Source organism: Homalodisca vitripennis, chromosome 2 (genome assembly GCF_021130785.1).
Source record: "Homalodisca vitripennis isolate AUS2020 chromosome 2, UT_GWSS_2.1, whole genome shotgun sequence".
In the NCBI taxonomy this organism is placed as follows: domain Eukaryota; kingdom Metazoa; phylum Arthropoda; class Insecta; order Hemiptera; family Cicadellidae; genus Homalodisca; species Homalodisca vitripennis.
The window spans coordinates 207,050,034-207,072,020 of NC_060208.1; the positions used below are offsets into that span (position 1 = coordinate 207,050,034).

General features: G+C 33.3%; 1 protein-coding gene across 1 annotated transcript; it reads left to right on the forward strand.

Moving 5' to 3' along the window:
- Positions 1-270: 270 nt before the first annotated feature.
- On the forward strand, positions 271-21,442 carry LOC124355325 (WD repeat-containing protein 89). Its single transcript, XM_046806423.1, is given in 13 exon segments — positions 271-487; positions 2,646-2,781; positions 3,058-3,180; positions 8,693-8,796; positions 11,662-11,852; positions 12,323-12,376; positions 12,378-12,458; positions 15,363-15,501; positions 18,519-18,523; positions 18,525-18,622; positions 19,511-19,613; positions 21,054-21,146; positions 21,334-21,442. Coding segments are annotated over 13 exon segments (1,203 nt in total). The 5' UTR covers positions 271-465; the 3' UTR covers positions 21,388-21,442.
- The last annotated feature ends 545 nt before the right edge of the window (positions 21,443-21,987 follow it).

Sequence of the window (21,987 nt, forward strand, 5' to 3'; positions counted from 1 at the left end):
GGTTTACCAGATCAGTCCGATAAATATAACTATTACATTACGATAGGTAATTAAAAGGATTAAATTATTATTTATTTTCGTACATTTCCAAAACGCAACATCTCATATTAATTATTAAAACCATATAATTTAAATTGGCCATATGGTTTGATAAAATAATTAGACTACATTACTGTAACTAAAGTTTTATTACATGAACATGTTTTGTTAGTGTTAAACTGCGTTTATACACAGTATTGGCAACCTTGGTGGCTGGCGGAGACCCAGACCACGTGTTGGTGTCTGCTAGCAGTGAGTGACGGTTGTCTCTGTCTGTTAAATTTAGGTTATGTTTACAATTTTAAAACCGGTACTTATTGGATCAGATTATATGTGTAAGCCTTCGAAAATATAACAGATTCCTAATATTATTTTATAAAAATTAAAACTTTGCATGGTCATTGGTTTGTAAAAACAATGAGCAACATGATTGAAGAATATCAGTCAGGTAAGGTATAATTCTAAATGCCTTGTTCTGAAATTAGTTTTAAGGTTAAATGTGACTAGCTAGTAATGATAACTCTTTTCTGTTTTAATTCTTTGGATGAGACCAAAAGTATTATCTTCAGAAGACTGCACAAAAGTAAATGACCAATTCATGGAAAGATCTTATTCCAATAAAAATTACAATGGAAAGGAGTTGTTATTACTACTACAACTAGTTTAAAATTATTATCAACTGCTCCAGAAGTTAAAGTTGTTAATATTTGCAATAGGGTATACTACCTACTTATAATTTAAAAACACCTCAAACCATATATCTGTATGATTTAACGTTGCCACAGTCTAATTGATATTGGTTACATTTTAAGGTAATATGTTTTAAAAATTAGGTAATTGTGAAGTTGGCCGTACAGGCAAAATACAAGTTTTGTCTTATTAACCTAGTACTATAATTGTCCTCCTAAACTAAACAATATAAGGTTTCAATGGGTGAAAATGACAAATAACTAAGTTAAAGAACATTAGAAGTGGAACTACTTATCCATGAGTAATATTTCATGTTTCCAAGGTCGTCACATAGTCTTGTTATGATCATAATTCAACCTCCTATTAGTTGCATCAGACGTCATCCGTTACGCCATCTTTGGATATATATAAAATAACTAATGTTGAAATTAGGGGAATCTGACCCAAATAAAAGACGTTTTCATTCATTTAGACCTCCTAAGAATAAAAGTTCATATCAGCCTCCAGCACTGATGGCAACATACAAAAAATATCCCTCGAAGTATTACCTATCAGTAAAAAATAAAATTCTAAATAGTCTGATTACAAATGGCTCCTGTCATTACTGCTTTATAGGAAACACAACTATAAAAAACAAACAAATATTGTAAATTCACATAATCTCTATAATTCACTTCCTGTTACCTTGAAAGGAAAGTAATTCTACCTTAAATGTTCTAAAAGTCATTGGATATTTTCATACTCTAAAACTTTTTTTTATCAATAGGACGATAGCAATAGGTTAAAAACACGAATATTGTTTCCAGTGTGGATAAAAATAAATTTTAAAATAATGCATACAGATTGAATTAAACTTTTATCAAACCAATAAAATCTGTAAAAAAACAATCATAAGTTTAATAAATAAGCAAAACTAACGTAACCATAACTTTGTATTTACGTACAATTACTTAAATACCATGTGGTAATTTCCCATCACATAAAAATAGCTTTTCTTGATTTAAAAATAATGCATGATCACACACCGAACTTATACTCTCACTCTGAAAAAACACGATGACCAATTAAAAAGAAATAAATTAATTTCCTAATATTTTAACAGCTCAGAAAATCTGCTATCAAACACATAAATAACTTTCAACTAATTAACTGTATTAGACGTAATGTGCTGCAAAATGTAATAGATGCCATCGAAAACACATTGAAGGGTATTGAACAAGACGATTGATGTTACTTAACTAAACTGTTCTGGCCACAGAACACTCGGATAAGATATCGGGACCAGATGACACTGAAAATCGTAGATTCAAGAAGCACACTACACAAATATAATCAAAAATTAACATTTACATTTCAATTATTAAAAAACAAAATTATTTGTAATTTTCACCACCTAAAACCATACATATTTTTGTTCAAGAGAAAGAGCAGAATTTGTTAATAACATTGAAATGGTGATTGGCTATCCAAGCTGTTAACCCCGCTTATACCCAAAATTTTGTTGAAAATAACATACTTTATGTCAACAATTATGTGGTCTCTAGATCTCTATTTTGTGTGATAACACTATTTGTGTTTATATTATAAATTTGATAATTAACTGGATCTAGTGTTGAAAAATTGGACAATGTGGGACATGATCAGAGGTCGGGAAAGTACTGATCGGAAATGCCCCTGGCCATCTATACAGGTATCGGTGGTGCATACCACTCTATACTTTTGATGATAAACAAAAAACTTGCTTTGTTTTGAGGTTTATTTTTGATAATGGAAGGATTGTTAAGGAAAAAGGATTTTTCCGGACATTTACCATCATTCAGTGAAATAAAAAATCAGTAACACTACGTTTCGAGATCTGCAATCTGATCTCTTCTTCAGATCCTGGCATGAATAGTCTTCTGTATTTTTACGTCTAGGTAGTGATGAGGAGAGCCATGGCTGTGACATCACTCCAGAAATGGAAACTGTGTTCACAAAACATTTTCACTTGGACCGGGAAGAAGCAGTTGCTCTGAAGAGGAATTACATTCTGCACATGTCTGCCACATCTATGTAAGTCTCAAACATTTTAAACCCATGTTTCCCCTCCCTGCTGAATATTCTCACTGTACGTACACCCTGTACACATCTGTTTGCTAAAATGGCAAAATATAATAATAATCTAAAATGTTTAAAGAGAAAGTGTGTTCGATATTGTTGAGTACTAATTATTTATTTAAATATTATACTTGCAAAAACAATGTACTTTCAGTGATGTTGTTAAAATAACAAATGGTAATTAATGACAAGATTGAGCTATAGCTATGAACTAATCTAAGTATGTGACAGGGGCTCGGAGACAAGGTTGGGCTTGGGACTTGCCAGTTATGATGCCTGTGTGTACTCCCTAGGGGCCTCCCTCAGGTGTACCAACAGTCTACCACCAGAGAACAGTCCTATCGTCAATGTCAGGTGAGTTGTAATAGCCAACATAACTCATACTCGCATATACCTCTTTCTCTTTTCACTCCTGCTCTACATCCTCCTTAAGTCGGTTGTAAATACATCAACATTGTTTTTACTGTAGGCCCAAACACGTCAGCCCTCCCTCATGTTTTTGTGTATGTTCCAGGCTCTGCCGCTATCTTCTTCCCTATTTTATAATCCTATAGACCAATTATTACTCTATATTAACCCATTGGCCTTGTATCACGGAACGATTCCGTGACAGCTAGTCTGGGCTCAAAATTTATATCACGGAACCGTTCCGTGACAAGTACAGCGCCATCTAAATAATTTTTTTTTAAAACTCCTTTTTCAACCAAATGTTAGTATAAATTAGACTAATATTGTTGTAACACATAAGAAAAAGTGCAATACTACAGTTAATTGAAATTTAAATTAATAATAAGTTACTATAAGAATATTAGTGTACTACAAGAGAAAAAAATCAATATTCTTGGAATTTTCAGTATTTAGAAAAAACATTTATTCTGACAAATTATGCATATGAGGACCCTAGAAGTAAAGGGGTATAAGTGACATTTTTTTAAATATTAAGATAACTGCATCACTGAGCTGGAAATAAATTATTCTATTTGGTAGTAAAGAGATCTAAGTGATGAGTCCAACAAGTGCTGCTACCTAGCAGCAAAGCACTTAACCTCCAAGCCAACTATCAGTAGGGCTTGGAAGAGAAGAGGTACAAGTGCACTTGTACCCCTGTTCCACTGTGTCAGACTGTCAGTTGAGTTTGTTTTTATTGTAAATGGGTAATGGTATTGCTGGTCTAAAGCAATATTATGATTTGATTTTATTTTTACTTTAAAATATACGTAAGGCGGAAGCCGTAAGAACAGCAAAATAAGAGTGTCATAAGCTAAAGGATGATAACAGAGTTGCGATGATCTTTGAATTGCAAAAGACTATGCCAACTCCTAATGTATCGACTTCTAAAGCATATTACTTAGGCAACTATGGACTTTTAACGTAGGTGTTCATAACCTACAGACTGGAACAACCCATTTCTTTATGTGGCACGAAGGTCAGGCGTCACGTGGATGTCAGAAAATATCATCTTGTCTCCTAAAATATATCAGAAGCCTTCCGCCATCTGTGAAACACATAACTGCATTTAGTGACAACTGTGGGGGCCAAAATAAGAGTCATCTGACAGTACAATTTTGGCTCTACATTGTCAGAAACACTAATATTAAAAACTGTAGATCATAGATGTTTTGCAAGTGGCCATTCTTATAACGAGTGTGACTAAGCCTTTGGTTTAATAGAGTTGAAAAAGAAAAAAACCCAAAAGGACCTGTATGTGCCTCAACATTGGATGGAGCTAGTTACTTCTACAAGTAGAAAGTTCTTTACAGTACAGATGGAAAATGACGATTTTTTAGACTTTCACACACTTGCGCCATTCTTCAAGAAAAGCGTAAATGGAATACAGAGTATGAAGTGGTTACATTTCCATCAGGACAAGCCTTTCACCCTGTTTTACAAGAAGACAGCTGCAAGTGACTTGGAAGAGTTTAATGAGCTATCTATGAAGTCCACTCGAGCTGGCAAAATCCCTGCCATTCTGCTAAATCTGTTGCCAGTACCGATTGAAAAAAGGCCTCGTATTAAGCAAGCTAAATATTCAAATCTACAGCAGTTGCTGAACTATGTACCTCCATTTTACCATGGGTTTTCATAACTCTCCGACATGATGGTCAACATGATGAAGAACGAGCAAACATAGAAGAGGCTGACCAAGGAGAAGGCCAAACTGAACAGGAAGAAGACCAAATTGGAGATCACAATTATGACACTGATGATGAATCATAGATCAATGACGTTAATTATGTATTAGTTTTATTGTAAATAATACATTTTCACTCAAACTTTATAATCTCTTCACGTTTTTGGCCTTTATCTTAGAAGTAAAAGGGTACAAGTGCTGCTTAGCAATATAAAAATAGCTTCAAAATGAGTAATATTAATAAAATCATGAGTTTGTTTTACTAATAATATTAGTAATGACTACAGTTACTAAACTGGAGAAGAAAAACTATCATTTAAACATCGTGGCAACTACAGTGAAGGCTCAACTTTAAACAGCGTTTACTCAAATTTAGCTTTTTGTCACTTATACCCCTTTACTTCTAGGGTCCTCATATATATATATATATATACATATTCTAGTATTGATAGGTAGAGAAATACATTTCAAATAAAATAAAAGCAACAATGGGGTATTTTATTTGAGGTATATTATTTGAGTAAAAAAGATTTAAAAATTTAAAAAATTCCAAAACTTTTTTAGTTTGTACAGCATTATTATTTTTAAATTATGACCAAATATATCACTATTTATTTATTATTAAAGCCCATTTCATGTTAATCCAAAAAGATATAAAATATAACCAAATAACTTGAAAAATAAATTTTTTATAAACATATAACAAAATTCTTACGTTTTTAGCATTTTTAATAGGATAACTCCAGTTGAGCTGATAGTAAAAATATGTATAAGCCAATAGGTTAATAACTAGGTAGGAGAACACCACCATACTTCGCTAAGGTTCAATGTAAAATTTTAAATCTGTAGCTCGTTTCAGTATTAACAGGTACAATGACAGGCAATCATTGGGAAAAGAAATTTTTTAAATTTTCGTACTGAGTGATAGGCTTCAACAGTGCTCAGCCAAATTCCATACTTGGACGTGCAACATTATGGAACTAATTTTGCCTATGTAGAAAATGAAGTTTTATGCAAATTTTAATGTCTACTAATAAAATCTTTCTCGAGATATATTGCCAGATGATACATTGCCATTTTTGTCTACACACCGTGCCATCATAAAATTATGTTGGATGTGTTGGGATAATTACGCTACTTAACGTTTTTAAGTGTACATTTAAAATGCTGGACAACTGTGCGAAATTGAATGTGCCAACCAACGCCATTCGAAATCGCGACAGTGTCAAATGTGACAAGTGCGATGAAGACAGCACCTACAATTTTTTGGCCTTGATCCACTAAACTGTCAAGAGAACCACTTTTCGCTGCAGCAAGTGCGACCTACTGAAACTTCCTAATTCACTAGGAACAGCGATTCCGAAGATATATCTGACAACAGTAGTGTACTGAAAGCAATCAGTGATAAAAGAAAGGATTTAAATGAGAAACTAGACAGTAGATTAGACAACTTGGAATGGGAGATAAATGAGTAATTTATTAGTATTTAAGGAGCAATGAATAACTTGGGTCAGCAGTAGATGACATAACTTGAAAATAGTGAGTGTACCCCTAACGCACATGTAGATGTTTACATGGTCCTGGGGGCTGTTTGCAGAGCGGTCGATGCACCATGGTGCCATGAAGACATCTGTCGCACACTGTGTACCCCATAAGAAGGAAAAACCACCCCCCACCCCCCCGCATAGTCGTCTATTTGTGAGTTGATGTACAAAAGTGGAGTGGCTGGTGCCAGGCAAAAGTAAAGAAAAATCTGGATACTGTACTGTAAAGATTAAAACTGTCACCAGTATACATTACCTATTATTAACTATCCAAGACTCCGTAGACGGAACAAAGCGATTACATAAATTAGAGCCAGTTGGGGTGCGTGGGTTTGATCTGAAATGGTTTAAAGTTATGTGAAGAAATGCATGCAATTTATGTCTATTAATATGTGAGAATAGTCAACAGAAAACTGTTGACTATCCAAGGACTGCTGTTATCCAAGGAAGCACATGAGAACCTTTGCTTTTTCTTGTGTACATGAATAATTTGGCAAAAATTAAGATATCATGGAAATCTTTTTTTAGATGACACTGCAATACTATTTTCTTTCCGAACGCTGGAATTTAGTAATTCAATTGGCAGTTGAAGATTTAACTAAATTTATAAAAAAATGGTTTGATAAAAGTTGGCTAACCTTAAACGTATCTGAAATTAAAACCTATATCAAGGTGACACACCGACAGAAAGCCTCAGGCTGCACACTAGCAGGTATTGCATGAGTGACAGTTGTGATTGCAAGTCGATCAGCAGAATTAACGAGTAAAAGTGTTTAGACAACAGAATGACATGTTCGTCATGTAAAATTTATGTACAAAAACTAATAAAACTAATTTATGCATTTATTAAACTCAATTGGTACTTATCACGTAAAGAAATAAGAATAGTTTATTGTGCCTAGACGTGTAATCAATTTTGAAAAGCGGTAGCGTAGAATGGAGTGGTACTCATAAATCAATAATACGTCCTCTTTGTGTATTTCAGAAAGCCATCTTGAAAGCTGCTTTAGGGAGGAGTCTGCAGTATTCTTTTGGGGCGCTTTTTGATTAAATGAAAGTGCTCAATTTAAGACAACTTTTCATAAAAATACCTTATTCACTTCTAAGAATCCAAATAGTATATTCTTAAATATTACACAGGAATATTCCACAAGAAATCCATATAGATCGAGTATACAGATACCTAGATTAGTTCAAACTTATTCTATCACCAACACTTATTATCTATGCCATATTATTTACAAGAACATACCATATTTTTCTTCCTCATGTTATTATCATAAAAGTTTACTCTCTGTATGTTTATTTCGTACCTGTCTTATAGTACTTGGTTTTTATTGAACAATTGCATTTAGGTAGACAATATTTAATTTAATATATTTGATATATTTCAGACAAATAGATGCAATGGATAGACTCAATCTCACGCAGAGGTCTTACTGTCTATTTTAAAATATTTTTATACTGATCCGGTTTGATTATACAAATAGATATTCATATAAGTTATATAATGCAAATTTATTATGAAAAGATTTCTGATTATTAGCGTAAAATTGTCCCTACAAAACATTATAACTATATGCCCAGTTCAGAAAGGTTAGTTCGTCACACTGTACTATTGTTTAGCTTCCCTTCTAACAGGTACAGTAGATCAATATTTTGCAGTCTGGAACTTCCATAAATCTCCAACGGATTGCAGTGATGCATTCAGTTGAATAAGCACTCAGTCGACCTTATACTATCCACTGACTGATATTCATTAGTTTATGTTGAGATATATTTTAAATATTTCTTTAAATACCAAAATTATTGTCGTCTTCGATTAAAGAGCTTTTTCCTCTACCATGGAAAAATAGTACAAAATTGATCCTTTTCACTTGACACTACTTAAAAAAACAGGCTGTCCAAGGCATATCCCAAACAGGGAAAAGAAAAGAGAGTGTTAAAGGAGGAGAGAATGAGATAGGAGCAAAAGCTAAACCTAGGCCAGGTCAAACCCACCCTCCGAGCACGTGGTCAGAGACCAGCGTGTCAAATCATACTATATTCCATCTGCTCTCATTCTGGAAGTCAGTAAGCTTTAGTTATTACAGTTATCAAATTAGACTAAACCATACAATTCTAGATTTTTAAGATACAGTTGTAAGTTTTTCTTAAAGTGCAACATTTAGTTACGATTGATTTCTTGCAGATTTGCACCTGACAATGAATCACTGCTCTATGTAGGATACAGTCAAGGAACCATCAAGCTCTGGGACCTCAGGGACACCAAACAGTGCGCTCAACAGTTCAAAGGTATTCTTGCCAGTGTTTTTATACATTGGGCCTGCCTATTAATTTGTGAAAGGTTCTTGATATTTAAAACAATATTTTTATTGATCATTCATTGTAATGTTAATGTTAGGTAAAAGTTATATTTACAAGAGCTATCCATAAAGTAGATTACGTTTTAATATTTAAAAAAAAGTACAAAAAAATTTTATTATATACATTTCATACTAAAATACTATTTGTCAACATAGTCACCATACAAATTTAGCATTACAAATGCTCTAACAGAGCTGGCAATAAATAACAGAGTAACACTTGGTTGGGTACCGGGTCATGAAGGTATTCATGGGAATGAAAAAGCGGACATCCTCGCCAAAAAGGGAGCAGAATCCACATTGGTGGGGCCTGAGCCAGGTTGTGGTATAGCCTTCTCCAACATTAAAGCTCTGGTCAAAGATTGGGAAAAGAGGAAAAGACACAGGAATTGGAGTAAAGCCTCAGGTTTAAGACTATCCAAAATGTTTATCTCTCCTTACGCAAAAGGGTGGACAGCTCTCCTAGACCAGAATAAGGAGGATATAAGACTGGTATTAGGAATGTTGACAGGACATGGCCCTCTGAGGAAGCACCTCCTGAAGGTAGGCGTCAGTCAGAGCAGCGAATGTAGACTCTGTGGAGAAGAGGAGGAGTCAGCTGAGCACATTTGGTTGGATTGTCCTGCCATCGTAGAGACTCGGAAAAGATACTTGGGAGCATATCTCCTCAGCCCCAAGGACATTAGAGAACAGGAGCCCTTAAATCTGATTGGTTTTTGCAAAAGCCTCGGTCTTTGAGGCCACAAATTAAAGTAAGGGAGGCGCAAAGGTCCTTTTTAGGACTTAGTGCGGGGACAAACTGTCCTCTTCCCTCAGGAAGGAAAAAAAAAAATACAAATTTAGGCATGTATCATAGTGGTGAACTTGTTTTAAAATTCCAGCGTTATATAAAAATTCTACTGCCTGAGACTTCAATTAGGTACTCACACCTTCCCGCATTTCCATGTCATTATCAAAGCGCTGCGTCACAAGCCGGGTTTTCATTGCTGGAAACAGGTGGTAGTTGATAGGTGCAAAATTCGAACTGTAAGATAGACGGTTGTGGAACACCTCCCACTTTAAAGCATCCAGGACTTCTCGAGTCTGATTTTCCATGTGTGGTCGAGCAAAAACAAAATTTTCGAAACTTAAACTTTTTCTTGTGCTTGTTTTGTATTGCTCTTTTTAATTTTCACGAAGTTTCATGATACCTCACAAAATTATAATGGCTGTGTGACATTCTAAGAAATCAACAAGAACTCTTTACCTGTAAAAACAGTTGCCACAATATTCTGTGCCAACAATGTTTGCTTGCATTTATTTCCTTGGAGTTTTGGGGGAGTGTATGTGCCCATACTCCATAGACTGTAATTTGGGTTTGCAATTCACGTTTTTTACCCAAATATTGTCTCCTATAATGATTTAATTGAGCAGCAAGTCACCATCTTTTTCCTCAGTGTCCAAAAATGCAATGAAGTGGTCATATGCTGATTTTTATGGGTTTCTGTTAAGATTTCTGAACCCATCTTGCACAAAATTTATGGTAATCTAACTTCTGCGTAACAATTTCTTGTAATAAACTTCTTAAAATTTAAGGAAAAATATGTGAGAGTTCTGTCATTGTGAAATTAGGCGGTCTTCTTTAATCTTCTCATCGATTTTAGAGACAATTTCATCAGTCACAATGCTTGGCTATCCACTTCGTTCCTCATCATGCACATTAGTTTGGGCATTTATAATCTAATGCACAATTGACGCACTTCACCTTCAATAATGACATCGTTCCCATAAATTTCACAGAGTTGGTGATAGATCTCAATTGGTTTATTGTGCTTAGTCATCAAAAACTGTATTACTGACCACACTTCACAACTCACGGGATTTTCAATTGCGTCACACATTTTAAACTACTATTGTAAAACAACAAGGAGCGACAGTTACCTCTCACTAGCATGGCTGGATAGCCACTGAACAGAGAAACGCCCTGACATCACAATTGCCGTAATAGCGGCACATCCTTAACAGCTCCAGAGCAAAACGTAATTAGCTTTCTGGATAACCCTAGTATAACAATGCTAACCAAACTAAGTGCCTATGCCAATCTTTTAGATATTTTATGGAAATATAAATCCGTAAATAACTAGTTCAAAAATACTTCATTCCTTTATATCCTAGATATTATATTTCACACCACCGTAGAATTTTTTTGAGAAGAAGTCTCAATTAGTGTAGATTTTTTTAACGCTATGATATCCGTAAAATCAATTCACTGCTAGAATGTGCTAAATGTATTAGTTTATCTGTTTTACACACAAGTTAAACATCCCTTTTACCAGACTGGAAAAATTACAATCTAATTCAATATTTGCTAAACCATGTTTATAATATAGTTCTGAGAACATCAAACAAGTCGTTAAATATTTGTAAATATGTTATAGAATATATTTATGTATAGAGCATATTTTCATGTAGGCCTATGTATGTTTTTAAATAGAACCATTTCAAAATACTTTCAAAAATATGTACGGTTTTTTATGTAATTTGTAAGAGAAATGATATACCTTATGCATCACAAAAAATAGAAAGTGAAGGAATCCAGCCATGTACAGTAATTATTTTATTTTTGCTAAATATACTTTGTTAGCAAAGATTCTAAAGGTGTAATCATTAAAAACGAGCAGCATTCTATGAAGAGCTACAGTGTGTTAACTCTCAAAGTTATAAATCAAATGAACAACCAAATTTTTAGCATTAAAAAATATCAATTTTTAACTTGGAACTTAATTAGTTGAATTAAGGATGCAAATAATTTTAGACACAACAGACCCAAAGAGCAAGAATTTGCACGAGAAGGTCTTCAGTAGCTTTGATGTGAACTGTGAGGGGAGGTTTCTGTGTGCGGGGACGGAGGTGACAGACGGGGATGCTTTCCTGCTCTTCTGGGACACGAGGCAGGCATCTCTCCTCGGCGGATATTGGGAGTGCCACACAGACGTAGTTACCCAGGTCAGTAGGTTAGTTTTGAGGTAGCTTACTACTGTAGTTAGGTTAGTAATTAAAAATGGAGAGAAAAGAATAAGGGAAAAAGATGGTCATGTGTGATTAGATATTAGATTGGAAAAGAATGGTACATATAAGAAATTCTTTTGAATTCTTTCTACTCCTGCATGTGAAGTTTAGCAATGAATTATGTGACCCTACCTGGCATCTCAATCTGTCTGTTAATTTGTGATCTTTAGTTCATATTGTCCCAGAGGATTCTAGTAGTGACCTCTCTAGAAAATTAGGTCAAACCTTACCAAAAATTCAGTTTTATCATCAACTGAGCCATAAATCCAATCTGAGTGATTTGTACATGACAAAAATTATATCAATAACAATTTGTAAAATCGACATAATAAAATTTAACTTTTTTTTTGGGGTTTATGCAAACATTCTTTAAAAAATGTCCTGAAAACTGTAAAATTTTGCCGCAGGTGAAGTTTCACCCGAGTGAGAAGGATCATCTGCTCTCTGGCTCTACTGACGGCCTGCCTGATCAACTTCTACGACGTCAGCCAGACAGAGGAGGATGAGGCCTTATTGCAGTCGTTAAACACCCAATCATCTGTGGTAAAGTGGAGACTTAATGCTTTATGACCTTTAGCTGTATGACTGATATCCATTAGATATCTGTTTTATTGGTATAACTATCAAAGTTACTATCAATTTCAAATTATCTCCAAGCTAAACAATTCTGCGGACAGAGAAACTTATATTAATTAGTGTCTTGGTAACATGAATGGTGATATAATATCTATTGTACACTTTGAAATAACTTCAGATTTAATGAATTCAGTAGATAATTTGTTAGGCTACTAACAAGTTACTAAAGAATAGACAATGTCTATTTGCATCAACAACTTATCATTACATGCCTAGCATTTTAGTTTAACATTCTCAAATGGCAACACATTGTTCAAACGCAGTGGACGTTACTCAGGCATCCTCACTTTTTTCCAAGACAGTCAGCTTTCTTCACCCTCGTAACAAAGTCCAGGTTAATGCTCGCAATGTGGCGATTTAGGACTGTTGTGTGTTGTAAAGAAGCATGTTCCATCACATGCCACATTTTCTTCAAGAAGATACCATTTTAATCATGGTCCTGAATATGTTTTATTCCCCATTTTTTTTTTCTCGAGGAGATAACATTTTCAAACTCATGTTAAAAAAGATGTACTATAAAGAAGAATTCTGTAAATAATCCCATGCAGAATTCCAAGTTCGTAATCAATATTGATAGTCCTTTGATTTTCATGCACATGATTTTTCAAACATGATCAACAGATCAACACTATCATCTGTGGTGGAAGTTCTCTTTCGACATCTTTGTTTGTGCAACCTACTTGAAGTTATTACGCCTTTATCTTCCATTTTTATCATCGCAATCCTGCATTGACTTTTGAGCATCTCAAGAATCTCAGATGATGATTTCGGAAGCAAAACACAAAATTTGATATTAGCAATCTTCTTTTGAGATAATACTTTATATCTAACTTGTAAACGTGGCCCTTTATCAGAAATGACCTGTAGATTTTGACGAGAGTAAGAAAAAGTAGAAGAAAAGGGTTTGGTGCTTTCACCAGCAATAGTACCAAGAAATAGGAGTTCAAATTCAGTGAACCGCCGCTGTTCGAATATAGGTAATGATTGTAACTATTAGACTCTAGTAAACATTGAAATACACAACACTGTAGATTAGTGGTAGAGTGGAGGGACCAGCTTTTATAGGGTGTCCCACAAGTAACCCAAACAAACTTCTTAGAACATAAAAAGTTCTTATAAACATATGTCCGGAAACGCTTTGTTAGTGAGCTACGGCTAGCGAAAGATTTCGCCTGATTTTATAAAGGTTCATTTAATAAACAGTAATTGCATTTTCTGGCTTTATTTTTCATAAAGTGTTGATTTAATTGAACATTAATTTTTAAAAAACTGTGTGTTTGTTTATTAATTACCTATTTTTCTTCATTCTCTTCAGATTAAATTCTCATACAATTTTTGGTTGAAAAGTTTGCGTGTTTATCACCCATTTAATGAAGTTAATGTACTTTAAAACTAAACAAAGCAGATTTTTCAATACCGAAATTTGCATATTTTGCCTGATATCTCAAAAATGGGTAGTCTTATAGGTCTGAGACGTATTTTTATTTCAATTTTTCAGTTAATTTGACATAAAATCCCAATAAATTTAACAACTATTCTTTACGCCATAAAAACATCTGTTTGGCTTTATTTCCGTCCTTTGCCAGAAAATCAGGCAAAATCTTTCACTAGCCGTAGCTTACTAACAAAGCATTTCTCGACATATGTTTATAGGAATTTTTTTTCATTATTTTGATATGAGGAAATCACCTGAGAACTTACTTGTGGGACACTCTGTATAAGTGTGAAACCTCTATTATACTGCTTACCTGTCCAGTTATTTGTGTATAGCCAATTATCACTTTCTTTTATATTCATTAATAAAAACAAGAGTCAATCAGTGATAAACTAAATAGTTTTTGCCCTTGAAAAACAAATAGGCTCAAGTGTTCCTATACCAATCTTTTTGTGATCATTAATTTTAGGAATTCAAAGAGGGTTCAAAGTAGTCAAGCGCAATTAACGAAACAATACTTTTGATGTTTAATAACTTCACACATTGTGTATTGGATTCTAATAAGGTATGTAAAATTATGTTGTGTAAAAGAGTGTGCTAAAGTTTTATTACTTGACTCACCTTTAAATGTAATTAGTTTGAGTCCTAATATCAAATTAAAATAAAACAAAATACTTCTACACCTTTGACATCCAGTTTTGCAGAAGGTATACCTTACAATTTCAACCCTTTGGCACCGGATATAAATTTATTTATTTCTCACTAGCGTGCAATTACCTCAAAAAATAATGTTTAGTTGCTTAAAGTTTTAATTGAATTAAGATTTTTTAAATTATTATTTATGTAATAGATTTTTTAAATGTGCATAACAAAACTAAACATGGAATTTGCCAGTTCACTGAAAATAGAAAAAGAACTATCATAATGTTAAATAAACAAAATTTTGATCTCAATTAAAGTCATTGTACAGCTATAAACAATGTTCTGATGTAACATATGGCACCCAATTCAATATAGGAACAGAGCTTGTGGGCAGATCTCAAGAATTGCACTGTCATCCTTCCTACATGGAAAAAAAGCCATCAGACCTTTCCACCACTGTACAGACAAAATGGTGTTCAGTTGCTAGCTATAAGAAGCATTTTTAGATGATAAGATGAGGCCAAGAACAGCAACGAGAGTGCAGCAACTATTCAGATAACAACTGAACACAATTTATCACCAGTTTTACGAACCACTGTTCGCAATGGAGAGCAAAAACTTTGATTGCCAAATTTGCTGTCATACGCATGTGGAGTAATTTTTACTGTGCACAATTTCCTGTAATATGCATTAGAACGGTTAAGACTACTACTACTTTTATATACATGTTCCAGGACAAAGTGCAGTGGCATGAAGGAACAAATACAACAGTGTCCTGTGTTACTCATACATCAGATGTCCAACTGTGGCATCTGGACGACAGCTCACCCTTCAACACTTTCTCTAGGACAGAATATAGCCTCAACACTCCAGGTAACTATAACTGTGAATTACTAAAAGTTCTACAGTTTAAATAACAGTTTAGAACTACTGCTTTGATGAGAACACTGGCTAAAAAGCAAACAGATCATAGTTGACTCCAGCAGTAGTGATACCTTTGCATAAAAAAAGGAAAGAAAGGTGCGTTTAAAGCAGGCCTATTTTTCTCATCCCTTCAACAACCATTGAAAAAATAGTTATTGAAAGAGTTTTACATCACCTGCAAATCAATGAAATTTTATTAACAAAGCCACCAACAAGGTTTTAGGAAAGAAATGTCAACCATTAAAGTCATAGTTAAAACAGTTGAGTTTATTTTGGATTCTCTTGGAGGGGAACTGTATCTGGTTTTTTCGTAGATTTAAGCAAGGCTTGTAATTGTCTTAATCATGACTTCATTAAATAATAAAAAACTAACTGCTATGGGTATTCAACATCAGTTGAAAACTGGTTTACATTCTACATAAAAGGTTGCAGTCAGTTAGTCGAACTTGAACGCATTGTTCATGAAAGATAAGTTACTTCAAGATCTCGAACTTCACCAGTGACTAGAGGGGTGTCCCAATTTTAGTTAAAATTATGAACCCAATAAATTAGTATAGGCTACTTACTCTTGGATCAAAAAGATACCAGAGTTTGAAAGATCTCACAACTAACCCCTACTGATTTATAGTTTCAGATCATAAACTTCCGAGTTATGAATGTTCAAAGTTACAGTTTGGTTGAAATGTACCATGAATCAGTAATCTTTTTTCTTCTTATTGATATAGAAACTTTATTTTATTGTTTGTAAATAACGTTCTTGGTATTTATATGCTTTATGCAGAAATAAGCGATCTAAATTTTAATGTAACTCCCTTTATTGTAGTTCTACTGGTTAATTTGTGGATAATTAAAAGTCTGGTATCTAAACTTTTTGATCCAAAGTAGTCTATTTAACCCTGGAACTGGCCATCATTTTTCCCAAAATGGCAGGCACTTTTTGGTGATTTTGTAAGGGTTTTGTATTTTAATCACTGCTCATCTATTTTTTAAGATAAAAACATTTTAAAAACATCAATGTCTTTAGAAATAAATGCAGTTTCCCAAAAAAATATTAAAGGTTGAATCATTTAATGTATTTTTATTTTTTTACAGATTAACGTAAAAATATTAGTAAAGAATAAATTTTTCTCAAAATGTATAGCACCCTCTCAGATAATATGAAAGTTTTTAGAATAATTCTAAAATATACAAAAGTTTGCTTATATACCTCAATTACAAATTACAAAAAAAATATTTAGGTAAAAGAAGTTTATTGGTACTTTTGAACAATATAACTATAAAAACTACAAAATCTGAAAAAAGTTTGTATAGCACTATTATGTATACCATTTTGACATTTTGGAATCTATTGGATGAACAAATATTTTTTTCTAAGAGATAAATATATTTAGAAGAGAAAAAATATGACATTTATAGAAGTTTACATTGTATAAGATATTTTTATATGGCAACAAACTTTTTTTTAATTTTTACAAAAGTCAAAATTGTGAAATAAATGCCTAACTTTTTTAGCTAACAATTTTCTTTTCATCCAAATATTATTTATAAAGATAGTACGTTTATTGAAGTTTACAAAAATGTACAACAATGTATTTTTATTTATATTATTTTTTGTTAAAAAAATAAAACAAGCGATGGTCAGAGAAATAAAACGCTAATACCTTTAGAAAAAGTAAAAAATAACTCTTTCACTTTTATAATAAATACCTTTGCATAAATTTAAATCAAAATTTAATTTTAATTAAAATTAAATTGTCTACAAAATTATAAAACACTGAACCTACGTGAACATAGGCTTATTTTCAGTTTCACAAAAATCCAACCTATTCCCTAAAACTTAACCTAACCTCTACATTTTTCACTTCACGAATTAAAAAAAAACAATAAACAAACTTTTATTTATACACACTAAATAACGAAATGTCTAAAATATCCTAATAAATAGCAAGCAATACACTAATACCGGCAATGGCGTAATAACAACAAAGAAATCAACATGGCAACCATGCGATGCGTTGTTCTTCTCTACTGGCTGAGTCGGTGATTGCGCAACAGAACAAAAATAAAATACTAGTTCATAGTCTTCGTTGTCTATTATACTGTTGCTTAGAGCAATTTTTCTTCTTTGTTTTGATATGATTTTCACTATTTCCAGACAACGATAAAGTAACAAAATTTAATGAAGCTATTTTCGACGCATTAGGCATTTTGGGATTTTACAAAACACGAGCTTTTCAAACGCTTATTTTATAAACATTAATTTTCCTACTGGCTATTGAAAAGATGTTTCTGAAAGCCAAGAATACACTGTTTTCAATGACGACACTTACGATCGTGTAGAACGTAAACTCACGATAGGGAATTTTTACAAACATACGGTAATTTTAGCGTGTTCGGAAATTACGCAAACAAATGGCAATCGGAAATGTGAACATCCAAGTTTAGAATTTTATAATGAAAGATTTAACTTAACTATAGAGCGTTTTTATGGTATAATATGAAACCTTGAATCTTTATCTTTAGATTTACGTATGTTTTACTTCAAACAAAGTAAAAATAGACTTGCTGTGAGAGATCATATTACGACATAGTTAATGCGTCGAAAATAGCTTAGTGCCATTTTGAAACTGTAGTTAATGCGTCGATAATCGCTTAAAGCCAGTTGCAGGGTTAAGGGTCAAAGCATTAATTGATTTTGCAGTAGTTATAAACTCCTGTGTCACCAATTACAGTTAGTTTCAAAATAGTGAAATTTTAGAGCTTTGATAGGTCAAAATTGACTTTAATGAACATAAAAAACAATAAGAAACAATAATTTTTGCTCAGGAGTCCAATAATCAAATACAATTTGTGGGCCTCTGTTCCAGTTTGATGAAAAAATTATTTTCATGTTTTTCAAATAATGTGGGGTCCATAATTCAGTTCTAAAATACAGTTGTATTTTATTTCTCCTCAATGATTTTCAGATGAAAAATGAAGACGTAGAGGATAGTTCGTACGTAGCAGATGTCCACTCCACTTCCGAGCTGGACAAACTCTTTGTGTTGGCTGGTTCCAACTTGGGCAAAGGGTGAGTTTGTTTAATCGATATCAAGCCCGACCAGGTTTCTCTAGATTTTAGTTGTTATTCAAATTATGAGTGTTCCGTCATCATTTATATTTGTATTAGGTTCATAAAAACTACACTAATAAAAATGTATCATTTTTCATCCTCGCATTTTAATTTACGGGATAAACCCACTAATAAATATAGAAATAAAACTGACAAAGAGTTTACAGTGTCTGTTTAGGTATTAAAGATGGTAAAAATAGTTTTACGGTTTTAGATTTAATTAATTTCATAATTCATCCCTTTTTACACAAACAGCTGATGGGAATGCTTTGCGCTATCAGCTGTTTGTATTTCTCCTTCAAACCCCTCCTCCTCCTCTCTTCTTCTCCGATGAGTCCTCTCTCTCAGCCCCATTTTATAGCCTTATCATCATTAGCTATAAGAACTATTGGTAGCTTGATTTATCCCAAGACTACTACCATTATTATGTTCATTTGCCTGATTAATCCTAATTGTTATTACTCACCTTATATTCTGTCTTTCTTATTGTTAACGGATGATAAGGGATAACCAGATTTCGGTCATTTCCCATCATTATATGTTAAAAAATATATTTTTTGAAACCTGTAACAATGACAAATGTCTGAAAAAATCCTATTAACCTTTTATCTCATGCGTAAGAATGTGTATATTTGTAAATCTACATGTCTCCTGAAGTATTCAACTCTCTAGTTTTAATACACCAAGTTTGAATTAAAATTTCATTGACTCTGGATGAAATAGTTTTTGAATTTCACTCATAAAAAGTTATGATTCTGGGCCCTTAGTCTCAATTTCCTCAACAACTACAATTGTTTAGTCTCTTTGTATGTTGCAACACTCCAGTAAATTTGTAAAAATGTACAGGAGGTGCTTGCGTTCAGCTATGGTGAGCTCAGGAAAACTGTCTCCACTCTCCTACTTCGATGGCAACAAGCAGATAGTCAGGTGTTCTTGGTTTGATCCTCAAGTGAGTATTTCGGTTGTTTATATTACTTTTAACATTAACTTAATTACAGTCCTTGGAAATGTTAGAATTCAGTTATACAAGGTCTGTTCAAAAAATATTGTGACTTTTAATTTCCAAAAGTTACATATATTCGTTTCTTTATTTTTTTTTTGTGGCGTTATGTTGGTACACATGTCTCTGACGTATATGTTGGTAATCATGTCTCTGATGTATACCAACAAGTTCGGCCATTTTAATTGCTCAGTTAATTGTTGACAGCTTATTTGCTTGTACCTGTCATGGCTCGTCTTCGATTTATGGCTATTCGAAAAAATCTGTATCATATTTTGTGTAAAAAACTAAATTAAGCATGCAGATGCATTCTGAATGTTGACTGTGGCTTATGGAGAAACTACCTTGGACCGAAGCAACGTTTGTCAGTGGTACAAATGTTCTCAGGGGGCTGATAGGAACGACGAACAGCGTGCCAGACGCCCAAGCACGTCAAGAACAGACGAAAACATTGATGAAGTGAAGAAAATAGTATTAGCCAATCATCGAATCACTGTTACAGAAGTTGCAGAGGACCTGATCATATCGATTGGCTCATGCCATTCGATTTTTACCAATGAATTGGACATGAGACGGGACAACCATAAAATTTGTACCAAAATAGCTCAATTTCAACCAAAAGCAGCAGTGCATTACCATTGCTAATGAGCTGTTGGACTCTGTCCACCATGATCCAAATTTGCTCCAGAGGACCCATAACCAGTGACAAATTATGGGTTTTTGGTTATGACGTGTCAAACCAAAGCTCAATCATCCCAATGTAAGCTACTGCTGGAACTAAGCCCGAAAAAAGCGTGCTAAGTTTGGTCGAATGTGAAAGTTTTGATTACATTTTTTTTATTGCAGGGGCATGGTGCATCATGAGTTCTTGCAACAGGGAATAACTGTCAATAAGGAATATTATCTACAAGCTATTCGCAATTCGTGCGAAGCAATCCACCAGAAACGCCTGAATTTTTAGAAGAACAAAAATTGGCTTTTGCACCACAATAACGACCTTGCTCACACATGGTTCACACATGGTTACTTTTGCATGATTTTGTGGCCAAAACAAACACACTAGTGATGCCGCAGCCACCGTATTCCCCAGAGACTTTTTGTTATTCCCAAAACTGAAGAGGTCCATGATGCTACGCTACGATTGACGAGATAAAGACTGCATTGAAGGAGGAGCTGAAGAAGATCACAAAAAACGACGACTTTTTGAAGTGCTTTGAGGCTTGAAAGAAATGTTGGCACAAGTGTATAATATCTAATGAGGGTTACTTTGAAGGGGACAAAATTGAGATTGATGAATAAATAAATAATTTTGTATATGTTACATAAGTTGTGATATTTTGAACAGACTTCATATTTAAAGTTTTAAGCTTTAAAATTTGGAACTTACAGGCGGAGATTTTGGTGACAGGAGGAGAAGCTGGAATTCTAAGCCTCTGGAAATGTGGGAAGGAGGACACATTGGCAAATCCATCCCAACTAAAGGTAAGGTTGATTTACAATACATCAGGTGTGAATGTAATATTGAGTAAAGTCCCTCAAATCCAATAACCCAGCTAATCCAAACTTCTTTAGTGAGAAAGTACATTATAAAAATAGTGTTGTCTAGACAAACTATACCTCTAAGCACAAAAACAGATATATTTTTTAATACTTGGGTGTGTTGTTTCAGGCCACAAGTAAATTAAAAGAAAAGCCGCACAAGACGAAGGTAAAACCATACTGAGCGATTGAAGAATTATTTAATTTTTTTAAAACCAATAAATAATTTTTATTTTTTACTGATTTTATTATTTTTATCCTGTTTTTACCACATCCAAAATCTTACGTCACAATAATTTTGGAAGTAGCATAATTGGCATTTTAAAAATATATATAGAAACTGGGGTATGTTTTTTAAAGTATTAAAGGATTATCATATTTACTTCCCATTGTTTTGTTTTAAGAAATTGTCTGCAAGAAAAGTAGATGTACTTAAATTTGAAATATCGAATCTTGAGTTTAATTTAGTAACTCGTAAGATTTATTTTAGTGACGATAAAAAAATATTTGAATCATTATTGTGAAACAACTACTTATAGATTTGTTTATAAATTATTTGTTGATAGTTTCTAAGAATAAATTATCTTGAAAGTTTCAGTTGAAATTGATATTTTTTGTATCCTTTGTTAAAGCTGTTATTTAATACCTAAAAATTCTATTGTAAATAGATACATAAACTAAAAAACAAAGAGAAAGAAGAACCTAAATTATTTACAAGACCTAACTTTTCGACTGGATTGTTGTGAACTAATAAACTAGGATAATTTACAATTTTGGCTCTTTA